This window comes from Cucurbita pepo, chromosome 8, assembly GCF_057944985.1.
Source record: "Cucurbita pepo subsp. pepo isolate OVF chromosome 8, ASM5794498v1, whole genome shotgun sequence".
Taxonomy (NCBI): domain Eukaryota; kingdom Viridiplantae; phylum Streptophyta; class Magnoliopsida; order Cucurbitales; family Cucurbitaceae; genus Cucurbita; species Cucurbita pepo.
Window position 1 is genome coordinate 4196504 of NC_141805.1, and position 21164 is coordinate 4217667.

General features: G+C 36.3%; 2 protein-coding genes across 21 annotated transcripts in view; one reads left to right on the forward strand and one right to left on the reverse strand.

The window, feature by feature from the left end:
• The window catches only part of LOC111800741 (uncharacterized), a 34796-nt gene extending 15129 nt beyond the window's left edge, over positions 1-19667 (reverse strand). For 12 of the 20 annotated variants that reach the window (XR_015422222.1, XR_015422213.1, XR_015422212.1 and 9 more), the window contains exons 1-10: positions 18700-19666; positions 13320-13856; positions 13120-13242; positions 11125-13014; positions 10933-11046; positions 10637-10819; positions 10490-10552; positions 3816-3887; positions 3457-3720; positions 1123-1242 (exon numbers count right to left, since the gene is read on the reverse strand). Coding sequence is in view for 1 of the 20 variants with exons in the window: in XM_087126235.1 (XP_086982361.1) it covers positions 1123-1242; positions 3457-3720; positions 3816-3887; positions 10490-10552; positions 10637-10819; positions 10933-11046; positions 11125-13014; positions 13120-13242; positions 13320-13856; positions 18700-19509 (4176 nt within the window). In the remaining 19 variants the exon portion in view is untranslated. Of the gene's footprint in view, positions 1-1122; positions 1243-3456; positions 3721-3815; positions 3888-10489; positions 10553-10636; positions 10820-10932; positions 11047-11124; positions 13015-13119; positions 13243-13319; positions 13857-18699 lie in introns of all 20 variants that reach the window. The other 8 variants (XR_015422223.1, XR_015422220.1, XR_015422219.1 and 5 more) reach the window with 5 other exon arrangements.
• On the forward strand, positions 14477-16865 carry LOC147791386 (Eukaryotic aspartyl protease family protein). Its single transcript, XM_087126085.1, is given in 3 exon segments — positions 14477-14844; positions 15183-15386; positions 15389-16865. Coding segments are annotated over 3 exon segments (813 nt in total). The 5' UTR covers positions 14477-14720; the 3' UTR covers positions 15874-16865.
• Positions 19668-21164: the final 1497 nt, after the last annotated feature.

Here is a 21164-nt window from a genome sequence, read left to right on the forward strand (position 1 = left end):
ATGGAATCCCTACTTGTTGTTAGTTGAGGGATTCATTCGTGGACTTTGTTTTTTTGTATGTCCTTGTACATTCTTTCATTTTTTTCTCAATAAAAAAGCTCAGTTCTTAAAAAAGAAATTAAAAATTAACAAAGAAAAAAAAGATACCTCTGATCAATCAGGTTAGGGAGGGTATCCAATGAAGGTTTAAAATAAATAAATTTTTTTAAAATATTGTGTCCATTGCCTAAGCCTCAACACTCAAGTGACCAGTTCCAAAAGAAAGTACTAGCTGGTTCATTTCCCCTCGTGCTTTGTTTGTGTTCAAGAAGAAATGAATCTTGCTCGTTCGTTTTTGGATTGTCCATTTGCTAAAAACTTGCAAATACCGTCACTTTTGTACGGAAGTTGGATGTTAATTGCCAATTGAAGTTAGATGTTCTAGTCAACTATTTCAGAGGGTAAACCCCAAAGAAGGCTAAAAAGATATTATAAAAAAACTGAGGTTCATTGCCTAGAAAAGTTTCAATATTCACACCATCCAACAGAAAAATCCCGGTTGGTTTATTTTCCCTTGCGCTTGCTGTTTTCCTTCAAAAAGAAACTCTTGATTATGTGCTTTTGCATTGCCATTTACCAAAGGATGATCCTTTTTGGCTCACTGAAGCTCTCCTGGGTTTGTGGCTGAAAGATAAAGTGCTTTGGAAATGCACAGTTTAAGCCGTTTTATTTTTATAAGAAACAAAAGTTGAAGAGATTTTTTTTTATTTCTATCTTATTTAAACAAGATACAAACTTTTCAAAGGATCCTTCAAGATGGTACAGTATATAGCCTAGTGTTGGAGGGCTCTTCAAAGCAGTTCATTCACTTTTCTTGATAAGTTTGGATATGAGACATTTCTTGTAATAGTATTCGCCTGGTGAGGGTTTTCTTTACCTCAGCTGTAGGCTGGACCTTCTTTTTCGTTCTTAAATATATCCTAGTAATAACAAGAGACATTTCACCCTTATTTTCTTGTAATCCTTTCCTTTTAATGAAATCATATCTTTTAAAAAATATATTTCCTCTGAATCACTGAACACATCAAAGACTTGGAGCATTTTGATTACATCAAGCTACAAAAAGAGGTTGGGACAACTCACCAAACAGTAAGAACTTAAGCCGCCAGAATAGGACTGATCAAGACTACGATCTGCCAAAAACATTTTTAATACCAACGCCAAAGGTATAGTAGCTGGAAATTGTTCAGTCAGCTTCTTAACCTGCAATTGACATTGTACAGAATCAAAGACAAATTACAAGAAAATATTTGTACACAAACAGCACTCTTGTGTAACTTTACTGAGAAAATTGGGAAAAACAGATTAAACAGAAAATATTTATTTCTGAGAAAAGATAAAAGATTCAGTGTGTAGGCAGTAGGACAGTCAAATACTGAACAGACCCTATGAAATAGGAAACCCCTTCACTAAAAAATTTCCTAGTATAAATTCCAGATTGGAAATGGTGGAGCAGCAGCCGGATGCAATGGGAAGATGTTTGGTATTTTCACTTCCAAAGGAATTTATCAGGTTAAGAAATGGCAAAGCAGCTCTGATAACACTGCCTCCTTTTCTAGCAAGATCGTTCCAAAGTAAATCCACAAAGATCTCACTTCAAAGCTTTTCTGGAAGGTCTGTTAACCAAAAATAATCAAGTTCTCTTTTGGATTTTACTAAAAGAGGGCCTGAATACTAAATGACAATATTGAATCAAAACATCCCAACTTCCAACTGAACCAATGTAGCCTTTCCTATTAGAAGGTGAAAATTCTACTGGTTTGTTCCTAACCTGTCCTTTACAATGGAAATTTGGTAGAAGCTTTACCAGACATTCATCATTAATCTCGTTCTTCCTAATTTGGTCCAGTGAGACTTCATCCCTCTTGCACAGTTCTCACTACATATCCTCTGGCAAGAGCTGCCTTTGGTATTTGTGGATTAAGGATTTCCTCTGTGAAGGATTGGGTACTACAAGAAGTCCCCACCTCAAGATGGAAAATAATCTGTTTCCAAGTATAAGGAGAATTAGGATTGGAATGACCTTCCATTCTAAATACCAGGAGATTTCCCTTAAGGAGAATCTGCTGTCACGACCTCAAAATCAAGTATGGTAAATTACCTTTAAGGGAAGGAAAGTATGAAGAAGTTGGAACCTACACACATGGGTCATCTTCTTCTCGCTACAATCATTGTTTTATGGAAAATCATTCGTTGAGGGAGCTTGGAAAAATAACTCTCTCAAGGAAATTTAGGAAGGAAAAAGGCAACCAAAGTAGGGAAACTGCTTTGTTTGCGTGCACAAGCATTTCAGATATGAGTTCAAGTGAAATGCTCCACGTTGGCTTCAACTCCTTTGTGTTCTCTTCTATTATTGTACTTTTAGCATAGGGCTCCGTATTCTCTACTACAAACTTCTGGACTTCTATGGTCATCGCCCACTTGAGAGAAAAGCTAAGATACATCGGGCAAATGCTACCAAAAAAAAATAATAATAACAGAAATTTCAAAAGGGAAAGGAAAGAGTGGGATATGCTTGAGTTGGCAAAATTTCATGTATTTTTCTAGAACTCTAGAGACAACGAGTCTAAAAACTAAAATACATTCCTAATCAATTCGAACTGGGGTGAATTTTGGTGAAAGCTCCATTCAGGAGTCGATCCTTGTATGCAACAGTTTTTTCTTTGAACATTAATTCACAACTTATCACTTTTAAAATTCTAAACATAAAGTTTATTCTTGGTTGAAAAAGAAAAATGCTCGATGTTCCAACAACATAACATTATCCCTTTTTCGGCTCATTATATAAGAACTGAATTGAGAGAAGAAAAATAGTTGCAAAGCAAGGGAAAACTAAGAAATTAGAAATCACATAGAAAGAAGAGGGATGGAAGACAAAAGCATCCATAACCAAATACTCGTCATCCAAGCTAATAAAGGTTCAAAGCATAAGTCTATATTTAAAAATTATAAAAGTAAATAAAAACAAAAGCAAAAACGAAAAGCATTTAACAAACGAGATCATCTCATAATGATATAATTAAACAAAATCCCATATGAAAGAACCGATGGGAAAAGATCGTTAATTGATTCTAGTAAAAATTTGTTAGTTCAACTCCCAGTCAAAGATTGTTTTAGTTAAGGATAATAACCGGCAGATTCCACTATAGGTAATACTTATAAAGGCTTAATAATTATTATACTAGGTTAAGCTGCGTCCTCTGTCTTCGAGAAATTCAGACCACAAACAAACTTTCAATTCCATTAAATAGCAGTATGACTATCCAGTTCTCTGTTTCTTCTTCTTCTTCCTTTTTTGTAAGAAAAATGACTTTAAATGGAATGTTCAGAAAATCATAATTGGAATGTTCAGAAAATCACAAACAATTATGATAAAATTCAGAAAGTGAAGTATGCTATGTTCCAAATATGGATTACCAGCCCAGAAGTTTGGAGTCCCGTATGTGATGGAGTCTTGAAACTGATGTCAATACGAACTGACTTGGTGCTAGATGAGGAATCATATTTCACCACCAAACATTTTTGCAGCGCAGAATCTTCTAAACTAGCCATATCATTCAGAAGGTTGACATCTTGTTCCCCAGATACGGCAGAGGACTCCTCCTTGGATGATTGCATATTTGAAGTGGATGAAGCAATGAGATCGTGGGGAACTTCAACAACAAGCATGATAATAGGTATCTGACGCAAAAAATAAACTGGTGAGTAAATGTACTGAATAATTATTATTAACAACACAGAATTAATTAAATAGTTTAGACATAGAAGGCTGTTACAGCAGTATTTTCCACCGTCTTTAAGGAATCACTTTTTACCCATTCCTGATTGGAAAGATATCTGGCTGCATGCTGGAAGAAACCAAAATGTATATTAAACTTCTACACACAACAGCCCAGCGAATTGTATTAAAGAGAGACAGAGAATAATATAAATGTGACCCATGTGACACTGAGAATGCACTTCTTTGTCGTAAAGCTACAGTTGAGCAGCTTCTGCAACCAATCCAAACGCATCTTTATAAATTGTGTTATGGTTATTACATTAGTATAATTACATTTTTGTAAATAAATTAGTTTTGTTATCTTTATCCTTGTACAAATGTATATTAGCATCTTTAGTAAATAGAATAGAGTATTTTGATTCTCTCAACCTTTAGTGTATACATGGTATCAGGGCTTTAGGTTAAGTAGGTTTTTGTAAACTTAAGGTTTGGAGTTTAGGAATCGTTTGTTTATCATTGGATTTCTGTGTCTTAGGATTATTCTACAGAGAAATAATTTAATTGAGAGGAAGATAATTAGACTAATTAATCATTGTGAGTCTGACAAAGAGCTATAAAAATGCTTGAAATCTCTTCAGACCAAAAAGGGAAACATTATTAGATTGTTTGGTGCATGTTAACACTCTGTTTTGACCGGATCAAGGTGAGAATCTCTAATGAGTTATTTTATGGAGTGCAAGAGAACATATCCCGAATTAATGTTCGGCAGCTAGATAGTACTATTGTAAAAGTTCAGACTACCTAACGTGAGCCATTGTTTATTATGGTTTTTTTATTTGGTCTTGCCTCTAAATATGATACAGTCAAAAGTCAAGTCTATTGTATCTCAGACATCTCATCATTGGCACTATACTCGAATACTTCGTACAAAGAAGTCTCGAGCAATCTTGTCATCTAAGTCTGATAGTGTTTTGGTTGGACAAAAAAATGAGTCTAGAGACCATAGAGGGGAAGGATTGACCACATCTAGAGGCAATCCTAACACTCAAAAATTAAATTCAAGGGATATATATATATATATATATATATATATCTTTTTTTTTTTTTTTTTTTTTTTTAAGAGAATTTCATTGATGAGTGAAATTTACAAGAGGGATGTAGAATCCATGATGTTTACAAAAGACCTTCCCAATTTGCAATGAGGGAGGTATAACTATAGGAAGTAAAAATATTAGACAGTTTACACCAAGATATAGCTTGGTAAACAACATTGTCGAAAAGTTTTGTGTAGGTCTGTGTCGTTTCTGCAAATATCCTCTGATTTCTTTCTTTCCACAGGTTCCAAAAGAAAGCCATGATGAGGTTTTTCCATAATAGGGCTTTTGCGTTCTTGAAAGGGTGGTACGTTAAGGCCATATCCAAAAAAATCCTTTACCTCCCTAGGAAATGTGAGATGTCATCCAAATATATTAAGAATCGTTGTCCAGAAATTTTGAGTGTATGTGCATTGCATAAACAAGTGACTTTGTGATTCGTTTGCTTTCTTGCATAGTAGACACCAATTTGGAGAGAGAGTGATGTAGGGCATTTTTTTTTAAGATTTTCACTTGTGGTGATGGCTTTATGCGCTATTTCCCAAAGGAAGAACTTCACCTTTTTAGGTTGATGTCCTTTCCATATTGTCTTTGCTAGCGTGGGATTTATTCCTTCTACTTTTTCCCCCATGTCCATCATCAAGGATTTTGTAGAAAAGACCCTGTCATCGCTGGGGAGACAACTTAGTGAGTCTTCTTTGTTTGACAATACCACATGGGCAAGGTCAAGGCTTAATTCAGCCCACTCTGTTGCTTCATTATCCTTTAGATTCCTACCAAGCTTCAAGTCCCAAAATTTGTTGACAACATTCCACGTTTCTTTAATCGTGGCTTTTTTGTTGTGAGAAAGCCTGTACAAAAGTGGATACTTCAAAGCTAGCGTGGTGTTTTCAATCCATGGGTTGGTCCAGAATGATGTGCTTCCCCCATTCCCCACCTTATGGCGAGTTCGGTGGGTGATGAGATTTTCATGTTTCTTTATGTACTTCCAAGGCCCTTTTGTAGAAGAGGGAGGGAGGTGATCTTTGTTTGATGTAGGAGTATATTTAGCCTTTATAAGATTTCGCCATAAGGCCTTTTCTTCATAATGATATCTCCATATCCATTTGGCGAGGAGAGCTGTGTTCTTCTTCCTTATCGAGAGAAGACCGAGACCTCCCTTTTCTGTTGGGAGGTTTATAATATTCCAACGAACAAGGTGTGCGCTATCTTTCCACAAGTAATTTCTGAAAAGTCTTTCTATATCCGCGGGCACTTTTTGTGGCATTTCAAATAGAGACATATAGTAGGTAGGGAGGTTGGATAATGTGGCTTGTATTAGGATAAGTCTTCCACCTTTTGAAGTATAACGTGATGACCATGTTGACAACCTTCTTTCTATTTTCTCAATAATAATCTTCCAGAAGAAAAAGGATTTGTGATTTCCTTTTAGAGGTAGTCCTCCTAAAGTACATATTTGGCCATTCTCCCTTTTTACAACCATATATGCTAGCAAATTCTTCAATGATCTCTGTGCTAATATTGACCTATGATCTCTGTTTTTTTGGTTTTTTGGAGATTGATATTTTGTCCAGAGAATCCTTCGAAGGTTTTTACCGTCTCAATCATGTTTTTTTTATGGAAGAGGCATTCACCAAATCAGAAAAGAGGATTGTGTAATCTGCGAACCGAAGGTGGGTTATGCTCAAGCCTTCATTACCAATCTGAAAACCTTTGATCTGCCCTTCGTATTCTGCCTTTGTCAGTAGGCGACTGAGACAGTCCATTACCATGATGAAGAGAAAACAAGGGATATTGTTTATCACAATTGTTAAAAGTTAGGATGTATAAAACGTGAATGTTACCAATTGTTGAATAAGGGCAAAAAGTTCCAATCTGCACATGTTGCCCGTATATTTAACAACCCTAACAAATATGGTACAATTTTGACTGAGTCTACAAAATTATGACATAATCATCTTCTCCTACTATTGTCATCACCGATACAAGTTACATACCTAAATTTTTTCTTGCCTCCTCCTTGAAATAGGCACTTCCGATCGCATGACAAGTAATTTTAATTTATTCTCAAATAATTTTCCATTTAAATCTTCACCTATTGTTACTATAGCAAATGAAACCATCTCTCCTGTTTTAGATCAGACAGTATCAATCTTACCAGCTCACTTTCATTTGTCCTCTGTTTTAAATTTTACCAACCATTCTCATTTAACTTGATTTTTGTTGGTAAACTCACTCAATCTACATTGTTGTGTTTTGTTCTTTCCTGGCTATTTAGTTTATTTAGGATCTTATGACAAAGAATATTGGAAAAGGAGTGAATCTTGAGGTCTTCTACGTCTTTGAACCAAAAATATCCATTGTCATGACATGCTCTAAAGTGTCTTTTTCTTTTGAGAACGTTGTCATTTGGGTCATCTTTTATTTCAGTGTGAAGAGTCATGGGTTGGATAAAGAGGAAGATCATTTTCTTATCTACAATACTCTCCTTTTGTGTTCCTCTAATGATTCACTTCCAGTTGTACATGTTTTTCTCACCCACCTATCACTCAGGTTTGTTCGCTTCAGCCTCCCCCTTCAGTTACATGCTCTCTACTAGAGGCTTCTTCGTCCTTGGATCCTGAAACAAGCAATGATCATCCTATTGCTCTTTATAACGGAAAACGTCAGTGCACTTATCCTATCTCCTATTTTGATTCATATAACCATTGGTCTTCTTTTACCTGTTCATTCATAGCACCCCTACAGCCTGTATTTGTTCCTAAGACTACTCATGAAGCTTTGTCTCATCCGGGTAGATGTATTTCAATGGTAGAAGAGATGTCTGCCTTAGATGACAACTGTATTTGGGATTTAATTTCTCTTCCGACACAGTATTTAAAGCCAAAGTCAATTTCGATGGATTTGTAGCCGGTTGAAAGCTCATCTTGTAGCTAAAGCTACACAAACTTATCGAGTTAACTAGTGATGACACATCAAGCATTCAATCACTCAAAACCTTTCTTTGAAGTCAATTTCATACAAAAAGATTTGAGAATGTGAAAATACTTTCTAGGAATAGAGGTGATAAGAAGGAAATTCAGTTTTTTTTTTTTTTTCCTAACAAAAAAAAACAAAAGATTTCATTGATTAAGTGAAAAGAGACCAATGCTCCAAAGTTAATAACTCTACAAGGGACTGAGAAAAAGGAAAATAAAAAGATTACAAAGGAAAAATAAAAGCATGTCAAATGTGACATGAATCTTGGATATATTGTCCAGCAAAGAGATTGATGAAAGCACACAAAGAAGAGGCCTTCAAACGGGCCAAAACGAACAGATCTGACCAAAGAGGATTCTCGTAGTTGAAAATCCTTTGATTTCTTCCCAAACAAATTGTCAATGCAGAATCTTCTAACCATATCGATCAAAATCCTAAAAAAGACAACTTGCTCCTCAAATACAACATAGGAATTTGAGAAATCATAAATAAGATGAAGAGCCATGCAAAGAAACACCAATAAAGGACTTTAACCACCACAATCCAACCTAACAGAATTAAATGAATCAACTCCAAAGAACCCAGCCATCGATGCATTAAATGTTTCTTAACCACTAGCAACTCTTCATGCAAGGGGCCTAATAAATGAGTAATTTTCCAAATAATCTCCATTAATAGAGCTCCCACCAGGAACTATTTAAGCAAGGCAACAATAGAAACTATTCCTTAAGTCCAACGGCGATGAAGATAATGAAGGGTCAATGAAAAATTCGATAGAAAATTCTGCTAGTTCCAAGGACCGAAATTAATACTATCATGAACCCAAAGCAATAATAATGTTGCCTTGAAAACAACGAGAAAACCTTAAGAAATGTTGCCTTAGAAACAATCAGATATTCCCAATAATCAAGGCACCTAAAATAACTTCTTGAAAAAAGACTAGAAGCGGAAAAAGCCTTAATTAAAAATCAAGTTGAACATCTTCACCAAATATTCTAACAACCAATAAACCCCAATTATGAAGGCCGTTGAAATATGAAAAGATGCAACGGTTCGCTAAGGCATTCCTTGTGAATCTTCTTAGCATTTTCCTAAGGCATTTAACGAGTGATATTCTGTGAGCCTTTTTGTTTCAATGCATATCTCTTTTTGTTTCAATGCATGCCACATTTTATCACCATTTGCACACATTTGATTAAATGCATATCAAATGCATTGCAGATCACATCAAGCGAATAACTGGTACTTAACAAATAAATAAAAATATGCGGATGGGAAAGGGAGATTAACTTTAACTTCCTTTAATATCATATTTTCTTGACCACTCATGTCTCAACGACAGAATATTTCCTTGAATTAGACAATAGGATTTTGCTCTAACTTTTAAACCAATTGTATTTGTTAGCATTGCACTTAATACTTCTATATATACTATTTATAATCATATCTAACTTGCCTTGTCTCTCTGGAGTCTTTCTTTAATTGGTTAGAAGTTCGTGAAAGGGTTCCTCCGTTTTCTCTCTATCCAAATTTTGAACTATACCTTTATCCAGGAAGTCTACTTTTTATGTCTTACGGAATTCGAGGAGTTGCTAATCATCTCAGTTTTTTAAGCTAATCTAGCCTGATAGGGTTCTTTTCTTTTTCTTTTTTTTCTTTTTTTCTTTTTTCTTTTTTTTTTTTTTTTAGGTTGTGCAGTAGGAATTAATTCACTTTCCAAATTTGGTTTCTGGTTGTTTTTTCTTCTGGTCAGCAGATTTGCAGATTGGTGGGAGTAGTCTTGGTAGTTTTGGTTCGTTGGTGGTTGGTTTCTTCATAGATATTTTGTTCTTTAACTCTTTATTTTTTGGCCCACGTATTATTTGGATAATACTTTTTTTCTTTTCTTTTCCCTTTTTTTTTTCTTTTTGTTTGGTTTTCTTTTCACTTGTATACTTGAACATTTTTCTAACTTTTCATTTATAACGCAAAATTTGTCTCTTGTTCAAAAAGAAAGAATACACTTTACTAGTGCCCTGTCAAGAATTCTCTAAATAAGAGATGAAAAGAAAGAAGCTCCGTTTCTTTTCTTTCATTCTTATTGTTCTTTTCTGATTTTTAGGCATCATTGGCATATATTTCAAGAAATGCAGAGATTCCTTCAGAACTTATTTTGAGAGAACAAATTAACATAACACTTTATCATCCTTTACTTCATTAGTCGAATCTATTCATCATGGTATTTTAACATGTTTTAGATAATAAGACAACTGACTTCCTTCTGTTCATCTGATAAGAAACAGATACGATAAAGAAGAATAAAAATTACAAGAAACTGCAACAAAACTAGGGTCAATCAAACCTCACGTCACGAAGAGAACAAAAAACCTCATGAACTTATCTAAATAAACAAAGGAAAAATTGGACAGCTCTAGGGTATTAGAAACCCCAATGCAACAAGAGGAATCGATCTCCATCATGCTGATGCTACTAATTTTTACGAATAACTAAGATTGGATTCACTTATACTATAATAAAAAACTGATTTCTTTTTTTTTTTTTTTTTTTTTTTTTTTTTTTTGAACAATACAAATTCATCCTTTCCTTCAGATAAGAATAAACAGTTACGAGATGCAATCTCATATTCAATTCCTTGAGATATGATGAATAAACATACCTGAAGGCAGGTTTCTTTAATACCATTACGCCCCTCTAGGATCCCAGCTTCCTTAATAGGTTCCTAAAAGATAACAACAGCAAGGCTTGATATAAGCAAAAAAGCAGAAAAGAGGCGTGATGGATGCAACTGAAGTGATGCACTTACCAGATTTCTCACTGGAGGCAGACAAACCACAAGGTCCACATCACTCGTGGGAAGGGATAAACCTGTTGCATTTGAACCAAAAATGTTTGTCCTGGACCTGGGCCATAAGACTTGAAGGGACCGCGTGACCCGTTTAACAGCCCATGTGATGTAAGGCTTCTTAGTCATGTTTTCTGCAGCAACCTTGTATACCCATTTGACACATATCCCATGAATAGTGTTGATCAGTGACAACATTCACTTGCATAAATTCCAATTAGGAAATACAAAACACTAGCAACAATGAGAGCGCTTACGTGCTTGCAGAAAGAGTTGATCTCATCATTTAGGCGGCTATGCATCAAAGAAAGAGATTCCTTTTTTACAGGACAGCTTGTTGTTGGGGGAAAGAGAGGAAACGCAACATCTGGCTGCAAAAGAAATTAATCGTAAGGAAATTTTAGACCCAGTAAATAGCTCAAATATTTGGATTGTGGTTGCATACTCACATGCTCCTGATCGAGAGCTATCTGGGACATTGCTATTAATGATAAAGGTTGAACTGTCGAGCAATTAGAATTACTTTTATTTCTCCAAGTAGGCCAGACAACTTCAGCACCGTCAATATGTAAGCATGCTTCTTCCAAATTAGTTCCATCAGGATACCAACCCTTTACACCCCAATGCCTTGGACTTGAGCTACCAGATCTAACAGTAGGAAATCCCCTGTGCTTCCTGGAGTCGCTTACAGGAGAAGGTGGAGGTGGTATTGGTGCCCGTGGAACACAAAGAACTACAGGAGATGGTGGTCGCTTTACTCGAGATTGCTCTCTCCTAGTGGGAGGGATGCATGGGCTTTTATGGTCAAAACCATGGCAGAACTCAGATCTTGATCTTTCCCTTGACATATTTGGAATAACAATAGGCGGCAACATTGGAAATGGATGTGAGTCTCCTGTCTTCCCTTCAACATCACTAGGCAAATTTGCCAAAGATCTAGGAGCATCCTCCTCTGTCACCGAATCATTCATAGTCAGTGAGGAATGAAGCATGTTGGTGGGTAGATCAGGTCCTTGCACCACATAACCAAGCGCCTGTTTTCCAGATCCCAGTGGATCAAAAGGAGAACAGAATGACGTAGCAGTTGGGGATGCCAATCCATTACTGTAAGAAGAAGAGAAAGCAACCATATCATCAACAGTCCGATTCATGTCAGCTTCACGCCAAGCCCATGAGCTATCATCAGAACTAAGAGAAGGAGGTCGAGAAAACCCTGTCCCATGGTGATCAGAAGGATTCCAGTACATAACACCACCACCGAAATACTGATTGTAGTCTAACCCAGAAACTGCATGCATTTCCAATTCTTCCTCCGATATCCAGTTTCCATCACACTCATCTGCTAGGTCCTGATTATTTGACAAATCAGGAAAATCAGTGAGATTACCAGAGTACTTTTCATCTTCCGTACTAATCTGATTGCTGTTAGTAGGGAACCCCTGCCGAAAAGTAGATTGTCTCCTAGGAAGAAACCCAAAATCATGATTTGACGTCATTGTTGAAGCCAAGCCAGAAGCACTTCGTAAGACAGGGGGCCAATCTAGACTCATTAACAGTGGTCGAGTCAGAATTGGATTGCAACCACCTTTAACCGAAGAACTTCTTGGTTGATGCATTGCAGGTGTGAAAGACCGACGGAAATGATTGTGCCAATTATGACCAGCATCTAAATGTAATCTATCAGTAGCAGGCGGGAGATGTGAATTGAACGAAGAATTCAAGGTCCTAGTATTACAAATGTCACCACTAAATTGATCTCGAGATGGGCATGATTTCTCCTGTATATCAAAAGTTCTCGGAAGTTTATCTAACAAAGATGATTTTTCTCGTAATTCACAAGATCGCACAGAGCCATTCACATTGACATCACTTTTGACAATATTCTTTAGCTCCAATGAAGGCAAATGAGAAGGAACTAATGCAGATGATACGCATTCATTTTCAATTATTCCTTTTGGGAACTGAGATTCTCGAGGACCAACGTGACAGACAGATTCCGTTAGCCCAGAAATTTCATGTACTTCAACATTTTGGTTACTGTTATACTCTCGATTAGGCTCACTAGAGGGAACTATAGGACTTGAGTTTGAAGTTAAACTGTCATAATTATTTGAACTATCATTCTTGATATTTGAAATGAAAGGTTTTCTGAACATGTTATCCAACTCTGCTACCTGATCCTGAGAACTAAAAGATGGAGAGGAGAATTTAGCGGTTGGCCCTTCAGAAGGTATTATTTCAACTAATCTGTTGTTCCCACCAAAGTTTTTACTTTTGTGTTTTTTCTTCTTCCTTGTAGTACCTTGATTTTTTCCAACACTCATTATATGGTCATGTACCTGTTGACAGGCAACTGGTTACAATGCATTCAAGCCAGTACTTAGATATATAATACAAATAAAAACTCATTAAATAACAAATAAATAAACAAAAGCCAAATCAACCGTTTTCGATACATCTGCTGACATTTCTCTGCAACTATCATTTCCCTTGGACAAAATAGGCATTGTGGATTCCATCGTATCTTCTCTCCCTTTATGAGCACACTCCTTGTCAAAATCCTGAGGCTACATCAATTGGTTAAATTCAAATCAAGCAGATAAGTCCATAATATAATATTTCTTACACTTCAAAACAAAATTACCTTATGAAATTTATTGCATGATAAATCACCTACACATGCCTTCGGCACAGGATTCTGTGATTTCCGGCTCTTTCCCTTTTTCCTTCGACGGGAAGCACCTAGATTCTCTGTTGATTTACTAGGCAAGGACTTACTATTCCCCTCTCCTAGAAGTTCAAGTTTTGTGCAATCAAGTGAAATAAACATAAGAAATTCCCGCAATTTTCTTAATATACAATCAGGGATGGCACAGATAGAACCCAAAGTGCTGTAAAAGAGATTACTCTTATAGTATTCATCATGAAGACACGAAGATACCATCGTAACAATATCCTGAAGCACAAGCAATTTTCTAAATATGTTGGATAAGGAAGAAGGTTTTCCAGAATGTGTAGCTGGAATAATGTTGAAGTCTATATGCAGGTCCGCTTGGGATGCTAACATGGACCTTGATGGAGATATAGTACAATTGTACCTAAATGGTTTATTCCATTCGGCACTAAAGAGCCCCATCTCATGCTCCGCAAGTCCACTTGTCCACCTCAGAATCTCATGTATCTGAAAACTCAAAAAATGACTGGAAGTTAGGTTGAACATAATGAAAGGTCACACTACAAGTTAAAATTAAAAGCAAATCAAATTTTCAAGGAAAGAAGAATGATGTAAGGGATATCTTTGTAATTATCTTAACTAGCAACTACATTAATCAATTAGTTTAAGTTTAGTATTGTCACTTAACTTAGTTAAGCAGTTACCAAGCGTTGTTATTGTAATAATTCCTAAAATCTCAAAACCTAGACTACAAATATGAAGGTTTGGGTTCCCCAGCTGTTACAACTTTTGGATCTGAAAAAAAGACCCACCTTCTGCTTCAAGACTACACAATTTTTTATTTAACGAAATAAAGTTTCTAATTTTAGAAAATAAAAAGAAAAAATAAATCCATTCCAATAGTTATACTTCTATCAAGATTAACCCTCAACTTAAAAGTTTATTCTAGAAAGGGTAAAGAGGGGATAGAGGGATGGGAAAAAAAAAAAGCTAGGGTGGGGACCTTTTGGGATCGAGCACGTATGGAAATGGAGGAGTGTGGGAGGTTTATGCAGGGGGTAGTTTAGGTTTATAGTGAGAAGGGGGGGATTTTTTGTGGACAATGTTGTCTAGAAGGAGAGAACCAACTCTGTGAGAACTTGCTGTTTTTTTATTCTAACAATTTTCAATACAATAGGCTAAAGAAAATCTCCTCGTGGGAAGATTTGAAGACCAACTTGTTTGCGATATTCCATCCATCACGGGAAGGTAGCCTATGTGCTTGATTACTAGCTATTGAGCAAGAATGAATAATAGCAGAATATTGAGCAAGGTTCAAAACCTATTCACCGTCGTTACTGAAGGACCTGCTTGCGATTGAACCCAACAATTATGGCAGTGGTTGTGAGTCGACAGCCAGTTGGGCTCGAGGATATTATGAAGTAGACCCATCTAATAGAGGATCGTGATTTGGCAATTAAAATGGCAAAGGGAACCATAGGCCCGGCCCCAAGTGGTTGGCAAAACAGGCCACAATAACATTTGTATGAATACAAGGTCGAGTATAACCAAACTAGTGAACCACACCTTTGAACCAACTCGGTCTATTACAATCCTTAGAAAAGGGATCCCTAATAGCAAAGAGCAGCTTACGAAGGTTATCAGACACTAAGTTCCAAGCTAAAGAGAAAAGGGATTGTACTTAAGGTGCAACGAGAAATATACAATGAATCACCATTGTAAAAACGTAAGGTATGAGAGCTACAAGTTCAATTAATAGTGAGTTTGGGGAGGTTGAACTCAGATAGGAAGAATCATTCGAAAACGAGTAGAAAACTGCAGAAGCCGAAGCATAAACGGTGGGTGATATAGTTGAGTTTGATTTGAAATCAGCCATCGGTTTTTTCGCACCAGGAACAATGAAAGTGCGAGGAAAGGTGGGTAACAAAGATGTGATGGTTTTGATCGATTGTGGCACTGCCCATAATTTCATCTCACACCGATTGGTTGATGAACGGGAACTTCCAAAGACTGAAACTACGAACTTCGACATTGTGACTGGAACGACATTGCTGTGAAGGGCAAGGGCATTTGTCAAGATGTCATGGTACACTTACCGGAGTTAACTATCCAAGAGGATTTCTTACCCTTGGACCTAAGGGGAATCGGTGTAATTTTGGGGTTGCAATAGCTGAGAACAAAGAGATTCATGGGAGTGAATTGGACAAACTTGACAATGGCCCTCAAAGTAAGGACCAATAAAGTTACAATTAGAAGGGACCCATCATTAACAAAGGTTGAAGTATTGTTAAAGATGTTAACGAAATTGTGGTCAAAGCGCGACCGAGGTTTTCTATTTGAGTTGCAAGTTCTATCAATGGAAGAACAAGGGCAAAAGAGAAAAAGCAATGATAGTTGCCCAATGAGATACAAAAACTTTTGTAATAATCTACATGTCTTTCAACTGCCAACAAGGTTACCACCTAAAAGGAATGCTGACCATCAAATTGTGTTGGTAGAAGGGCAACAACCGGTAAATGTCTGACCCTACAAGTATACACGTGCAAAAGTTAGAGATAGAGAGATGTAAGCCCCTTGTCTGTTGGTCAATAAGAAGGATGGTGGATGGAGGTTCTATGTTGATTACAAAGCTTTAAACCAAGTGACGATTCCCAACAATTTTCCCATTCTAGTCATATAAGAACTCTTTGATGAGCTCTATGGATCCATGGTGTTCTCTAGGCTCGACCTCAAATCGAGGTATCACCAAATATGTATGAACAAGCAAGATATACCAAAAACAATGTTTAGGACTCAAGAAGGCCACTGTGGGCAAACCAACATTCCCGCTACTTTCCAATTCCTTATGAACCAGGTATTTCGACCCTTTTGGAGACGATCTACATTAGTCTTCTTTAAAGACATCGTATTCTACAGCCCCGATTTTTCCAGTCACCTTACACCAGGGCGTGGTGTTCAACATTTTGAGGGACAATGCGTCCTTCAGCAACGTTAAGAAATATGTCTTTACCCAATACTAAATAAAGTATCTGCCAATGGGGTCAAGGCTGATAAAGGAAAGACTTGAGCCATGATCAACTGGGCAATACCAAGGTCCGTGAAAGAAGTGAGGAGTTTTTTGGGGTTGAGGGGCTATTACAAATGTTTTGTGTTGAATTATGATATCATGGCAGGTCCTTTACATTAGTTTCTCATAAGGGATTCCTTCATGTGGACTACCAAGGGGGCATAAGAGTATTAGCTGAATTAACTTATTTTTTTGATCGACGGGTAATTGATGGAATTACCAATGCGGTGGGTATTCTTAATTTTTTTGTCGCAGAAAGTATTAAATATGTAGGAGGTGGTCGAATCTCGTCTTATATCCTTTTGGGGAAACCGTGGCATTCAATGCCTTGAAACAAGCAAGGGTGATACCTCCGGTACTTACTTAACATGATTAGAGATCATATGACCCAAAAGTCCGAACAACACAGACTACCAAGTTTGGGTTGGGTTCTTTTTCTTTCTTTCTTTCTTTTTTTTTTTTTTTTTTTTTTTTTTTTTTTTTTGGTTGGGTTGGATTTTTGGAAAACCAAAAATTTAGTTCAATCTGCAGGTTTAAACTTTTTTTTGTCGGACTAACTGACCAACCAGAAAGTATGCTTCACAACCCAACCCTACTTTTAAGATTGTTATGAAAATTAAGACCATTTGACATTTCTAATAGGCATTGGTGATGCATTGTGACTTGCGAATATTTGATGTTTGACTTCTATCAAATTTTAGTTATTAATGTGATATGTATTGTGGACCAAAAAAATTTCTTAACCCAACCCAACCTATATATACACTTAACCTGATTTTTCTTGCCCTTTTGTGATCAAAACGGATGCATCAAGCACAAGTATTGGTGTCACTCTCTCCCAACAGCAGCATCCTATAGCTTATTTCAATCAGACCTTATCAGGGCAATAGTGCTGCCAATACAGAAATGGTGTCATTATCTGCTGGGGCAAAAATTTACCCTGTTGAGTAATAAAAAATCCTTGTGCCCTATCAGCAGGGAGAGAGATTCAATTAGAATATCAAAAAATTTACCTGGCCCTTGGGTTCTTCTAGTGTTCTTTACATGAAGTTCTTAAGGAACAAAATATGGAGCAAGCCCAATATACACATGTTTGTGGAAAGAGCCACAGCCCGCATCCTCTTTGTGTTTATCAGTAGTATTGATGCTTTCAATTAGCACCTCGAAAAAAAGGCTCCTCTCCCACAAGTTTAGGGATCAATTCATATCCTTAGTTGGTTTCATTTTCCTTGTTGCAAATTCACTCATCATATCTTCCAAAATATTTCTGATTTCCAGCAGCATTCTCCTAGACTCTAAATGCATGCTCAAGATCAAACTGCTCTAATGAAATTCAATAGAAACTGGGCATTGGAGGAGAAAATAATATAAACAAGTCATTGATAAAGGAAGGAAAAATACAACACTCCAGCAGTTTGAGAGACCTGATGCTCACCCAAAAAAAAATTCTCAATTTTACCCATCTCAACACCCCCTTTACAACCAGTACACAAACAAACTTCTTAGTTAAGGACAATTATGCCCCTAATATATATCCTAATAATATCTCTAACCATTTCCTACAAAACAATTCCTCATATCCATTTTTGAACTCTCCCTCGCATACATTAGAATTTTGGCATGAGATAAGAAATAAACTCACTAAAAAAATACCTAATCAAGTTAACGCTCTTTGAGCAACATCTAAGAACCCACAACAAGCTTCTCAAACAGCTCTAAGGGAGTCTTAATTCCACTCATGAAGTGGAAGATTCTTGACTATAATTCACCCCCAGAAGTGGGAATAGCAGATAATTTTCAAGGAATGTTTTGGCACCAAATTTCAAGCTTCAGGTGGGCAATTCTCTACGGTAATCCATCCTATCTGAATCCACAAATTAACTATTCCTCAAGAAATAACTACGAAAACAATGATGAACTCCATAATTTAAGATGTACCTGACAGCCAGAGGCGAGTCGAATTTAAAATGCCAAAATCGTGTTCTAATTAATCCATTTTGGTCTTTCATTAAACCTGTTTCGATCATTTTAGTAGATAATTACCCTACGAAAATAATTTGAAAGGAAAATCATAATTTTTCTTGGGATAATCCATCTCTCGACCTAAATGCTTGGAGTATGGATTAAAGAACGAATAAATAAAAAGGAACAAAAACTTAAGCGAACTGAAGTATAGAGACGAAATGATTAAGCAACCACACCCGAGTATTGTAAAATAATTAGTAACGAGTTCAACTAAATAAGCATGCAAAATGAACAACAAATTAATGTTCCCAGAATTACCAATTGTTTTGCTGATTTTCCTAGCATTGAAGTCAAAAGCTTTTCCCTTGACGAAGCATCCAATTTATCCCACCAGTCCACACATCCCTTCTTCCTCCAAAACACGTTTGTCGCCATGCCAGTTGCCCTAGCCTTCTCTTTGAGCTTCACCGATCTTTTTTTTCCAGTATTCAAGTTCATCCATGCCAATCTCAAAGCCACCTCCAACTGATTTGCGACAAACGCCTCAATACTGTAATACCCTTTCGCTTTTAACCAATTTAATTCAGCCCAATCGGACGTCAGGTCATCCCCTTCACCTCTCAAAAACCACCCATTTGAAACTACATCCATCACCTTGAAAAATTTATCCACATTCGCGACGAATTCCTCGCTTACAGTTAAAGAATCGATATTCTTTAACGAGCAAGAACATTCCTCGAGCTTATCACCTTCCCTGGAACCGAATAAACGACAGGACTCAAAAATCATCCTCTCAGACTCACTGGACTCGGAGACGCGAGACAAAAGCCCGCGCGACTTCTTAAAGCATAAACCGGGCAATTGCAGAGGATCGCTGGATGGAACGTCGGGGAGTAGGATAAAGAAACCATGTCCTAGTCTGCGAACTCGTGCCACCATTTGGATGAGGATTTGAACGAATTTGAAATCAACGACGGTGAGATGAGCTTGGCGTTGGTGAACGGTGAGAGAAGAGAACCATCTACGGATGGAGGACCTGAGTTTGGAATCATGGTTCATGAGAAAGGATGTGGAATGGTAGAGGGAGATGTGGGAGGTGAGGGAGTCGATTAGCTGAGTATGAGCCATGATCGACTTGGGGAAGGTGCGATCAAATCATCCGGTTTCTTCGCTGTTCTTTGATTTTCTTTGATTTTCTTTGATGGTCAGCTAGTGTTTCTCGCGTTGCAGAGATAAACCGAAGACGAGAGTGACGGAGGTGAGAATGGCGGAATAGGTGGCAGATTCTCCCGGGCTGTGCCCATGTGGGGTCTAAATTTTTCTTTTCTTTTCTTTTCTTTTCTTTTCTTTTCTTTTCTTTTCTTTTTTTCTGATTTTTTTCTTTTACAAATATTAACAATTTAATACATAAAAACACTCTAGCATTTAATTAATTTGTTATTATGTAATGTACTTTCCAATTTAATATACCAATTTATGGCATGTATTAACTGAAACCAAATGTATTTATAAATTATGTCATTAATTAGTCATATAATATTAACATTTTATTTTATTAAAGATGATGTGAACTAAAAACTATTATATTCACTCCATTGTATTTTTTTAAGGTTAAAAATGAATAGTTTATGTTTTATTACTTACAGCTGCTATTAATTCACATAATCACCCATTAAATAAACGTTTTTTAAATTAGTGAAAATAGACCTTACAAGTGAATAAAAGTATCATACTAAAATGTCTCGAGATAAAATCTCCAAATGATATGGAAACACTACAAGGGAAATAAGATTCGGATGACCTTAATGATCAAATATCTCAAGGCAAGAACATTGTTTGAGATTCGAATTACTCCACAAGTAAGATTTATCATGTCCAGCTTGAATTATTCTTGTTGATCAAATATCTCGTGATAAGAACACTTGTTTGAAATTCGAATCACTCCACAAGGAAGATTAATCATGTCAAGCTTGAATGATTCTACATGCAACCTAAACTACATAGAATTGCAAAGAAACTTAGTCATGGGCGAAAGGAAAGCACAAATAAATGCTCATTGTACTATATTTTTCAAGTCTACTTACAAATACAACATATATGACTTTATATAGCCTCACAATGAAACTATTGAAGACATTCCAAGAGTTGTAACATTCATACTTTATTCATACTTTATGATTGTAATTAATCATTTCGTAAATGTAATCTAAAATAAATAAAAAGTCTTACATTATATTAATAAAATACAATAACTCTAAATTACACTAAATTGTAACCCACCCAAAAATTAGAAGAATGAAACTTCAATCTTCTTCAATGTGGTATGAATTGAAATATCTTTTAATAATTTCAAGAGCATTTTATTCACATCTATATTGAAGTATATTGTATGATTGATATCTCTTGGTTCATATCATAAAATACTGTGAAAATGCATTTACTTTTGAGAGCCTGAAACTCGAGCCCGATAGCAAAATGTTTTGAGAGAAAACTCAATTGAACTAGTCATGTCATCGTCTTCTCTCTTTCAAAAGAAGAAGATACTCATGACCCTCAAAAGAAGAAGATACTCATGACCCCTACTCTAATGGTTTCTTCTACAAATTTGTAGTCCTTACATTCGGGAAACTTTAAGATTTGATTTTAAGGATTTTTATCAACGACACAAGGAGAAAATTGAAATGTTTGTTTAATCCACTTCACTTAGATGGTGAGAAAGTTATCTATTTATAATTAAATAAAGTACAAATAAAGTACAAGAGAAATTTATCTAAATTACAAGG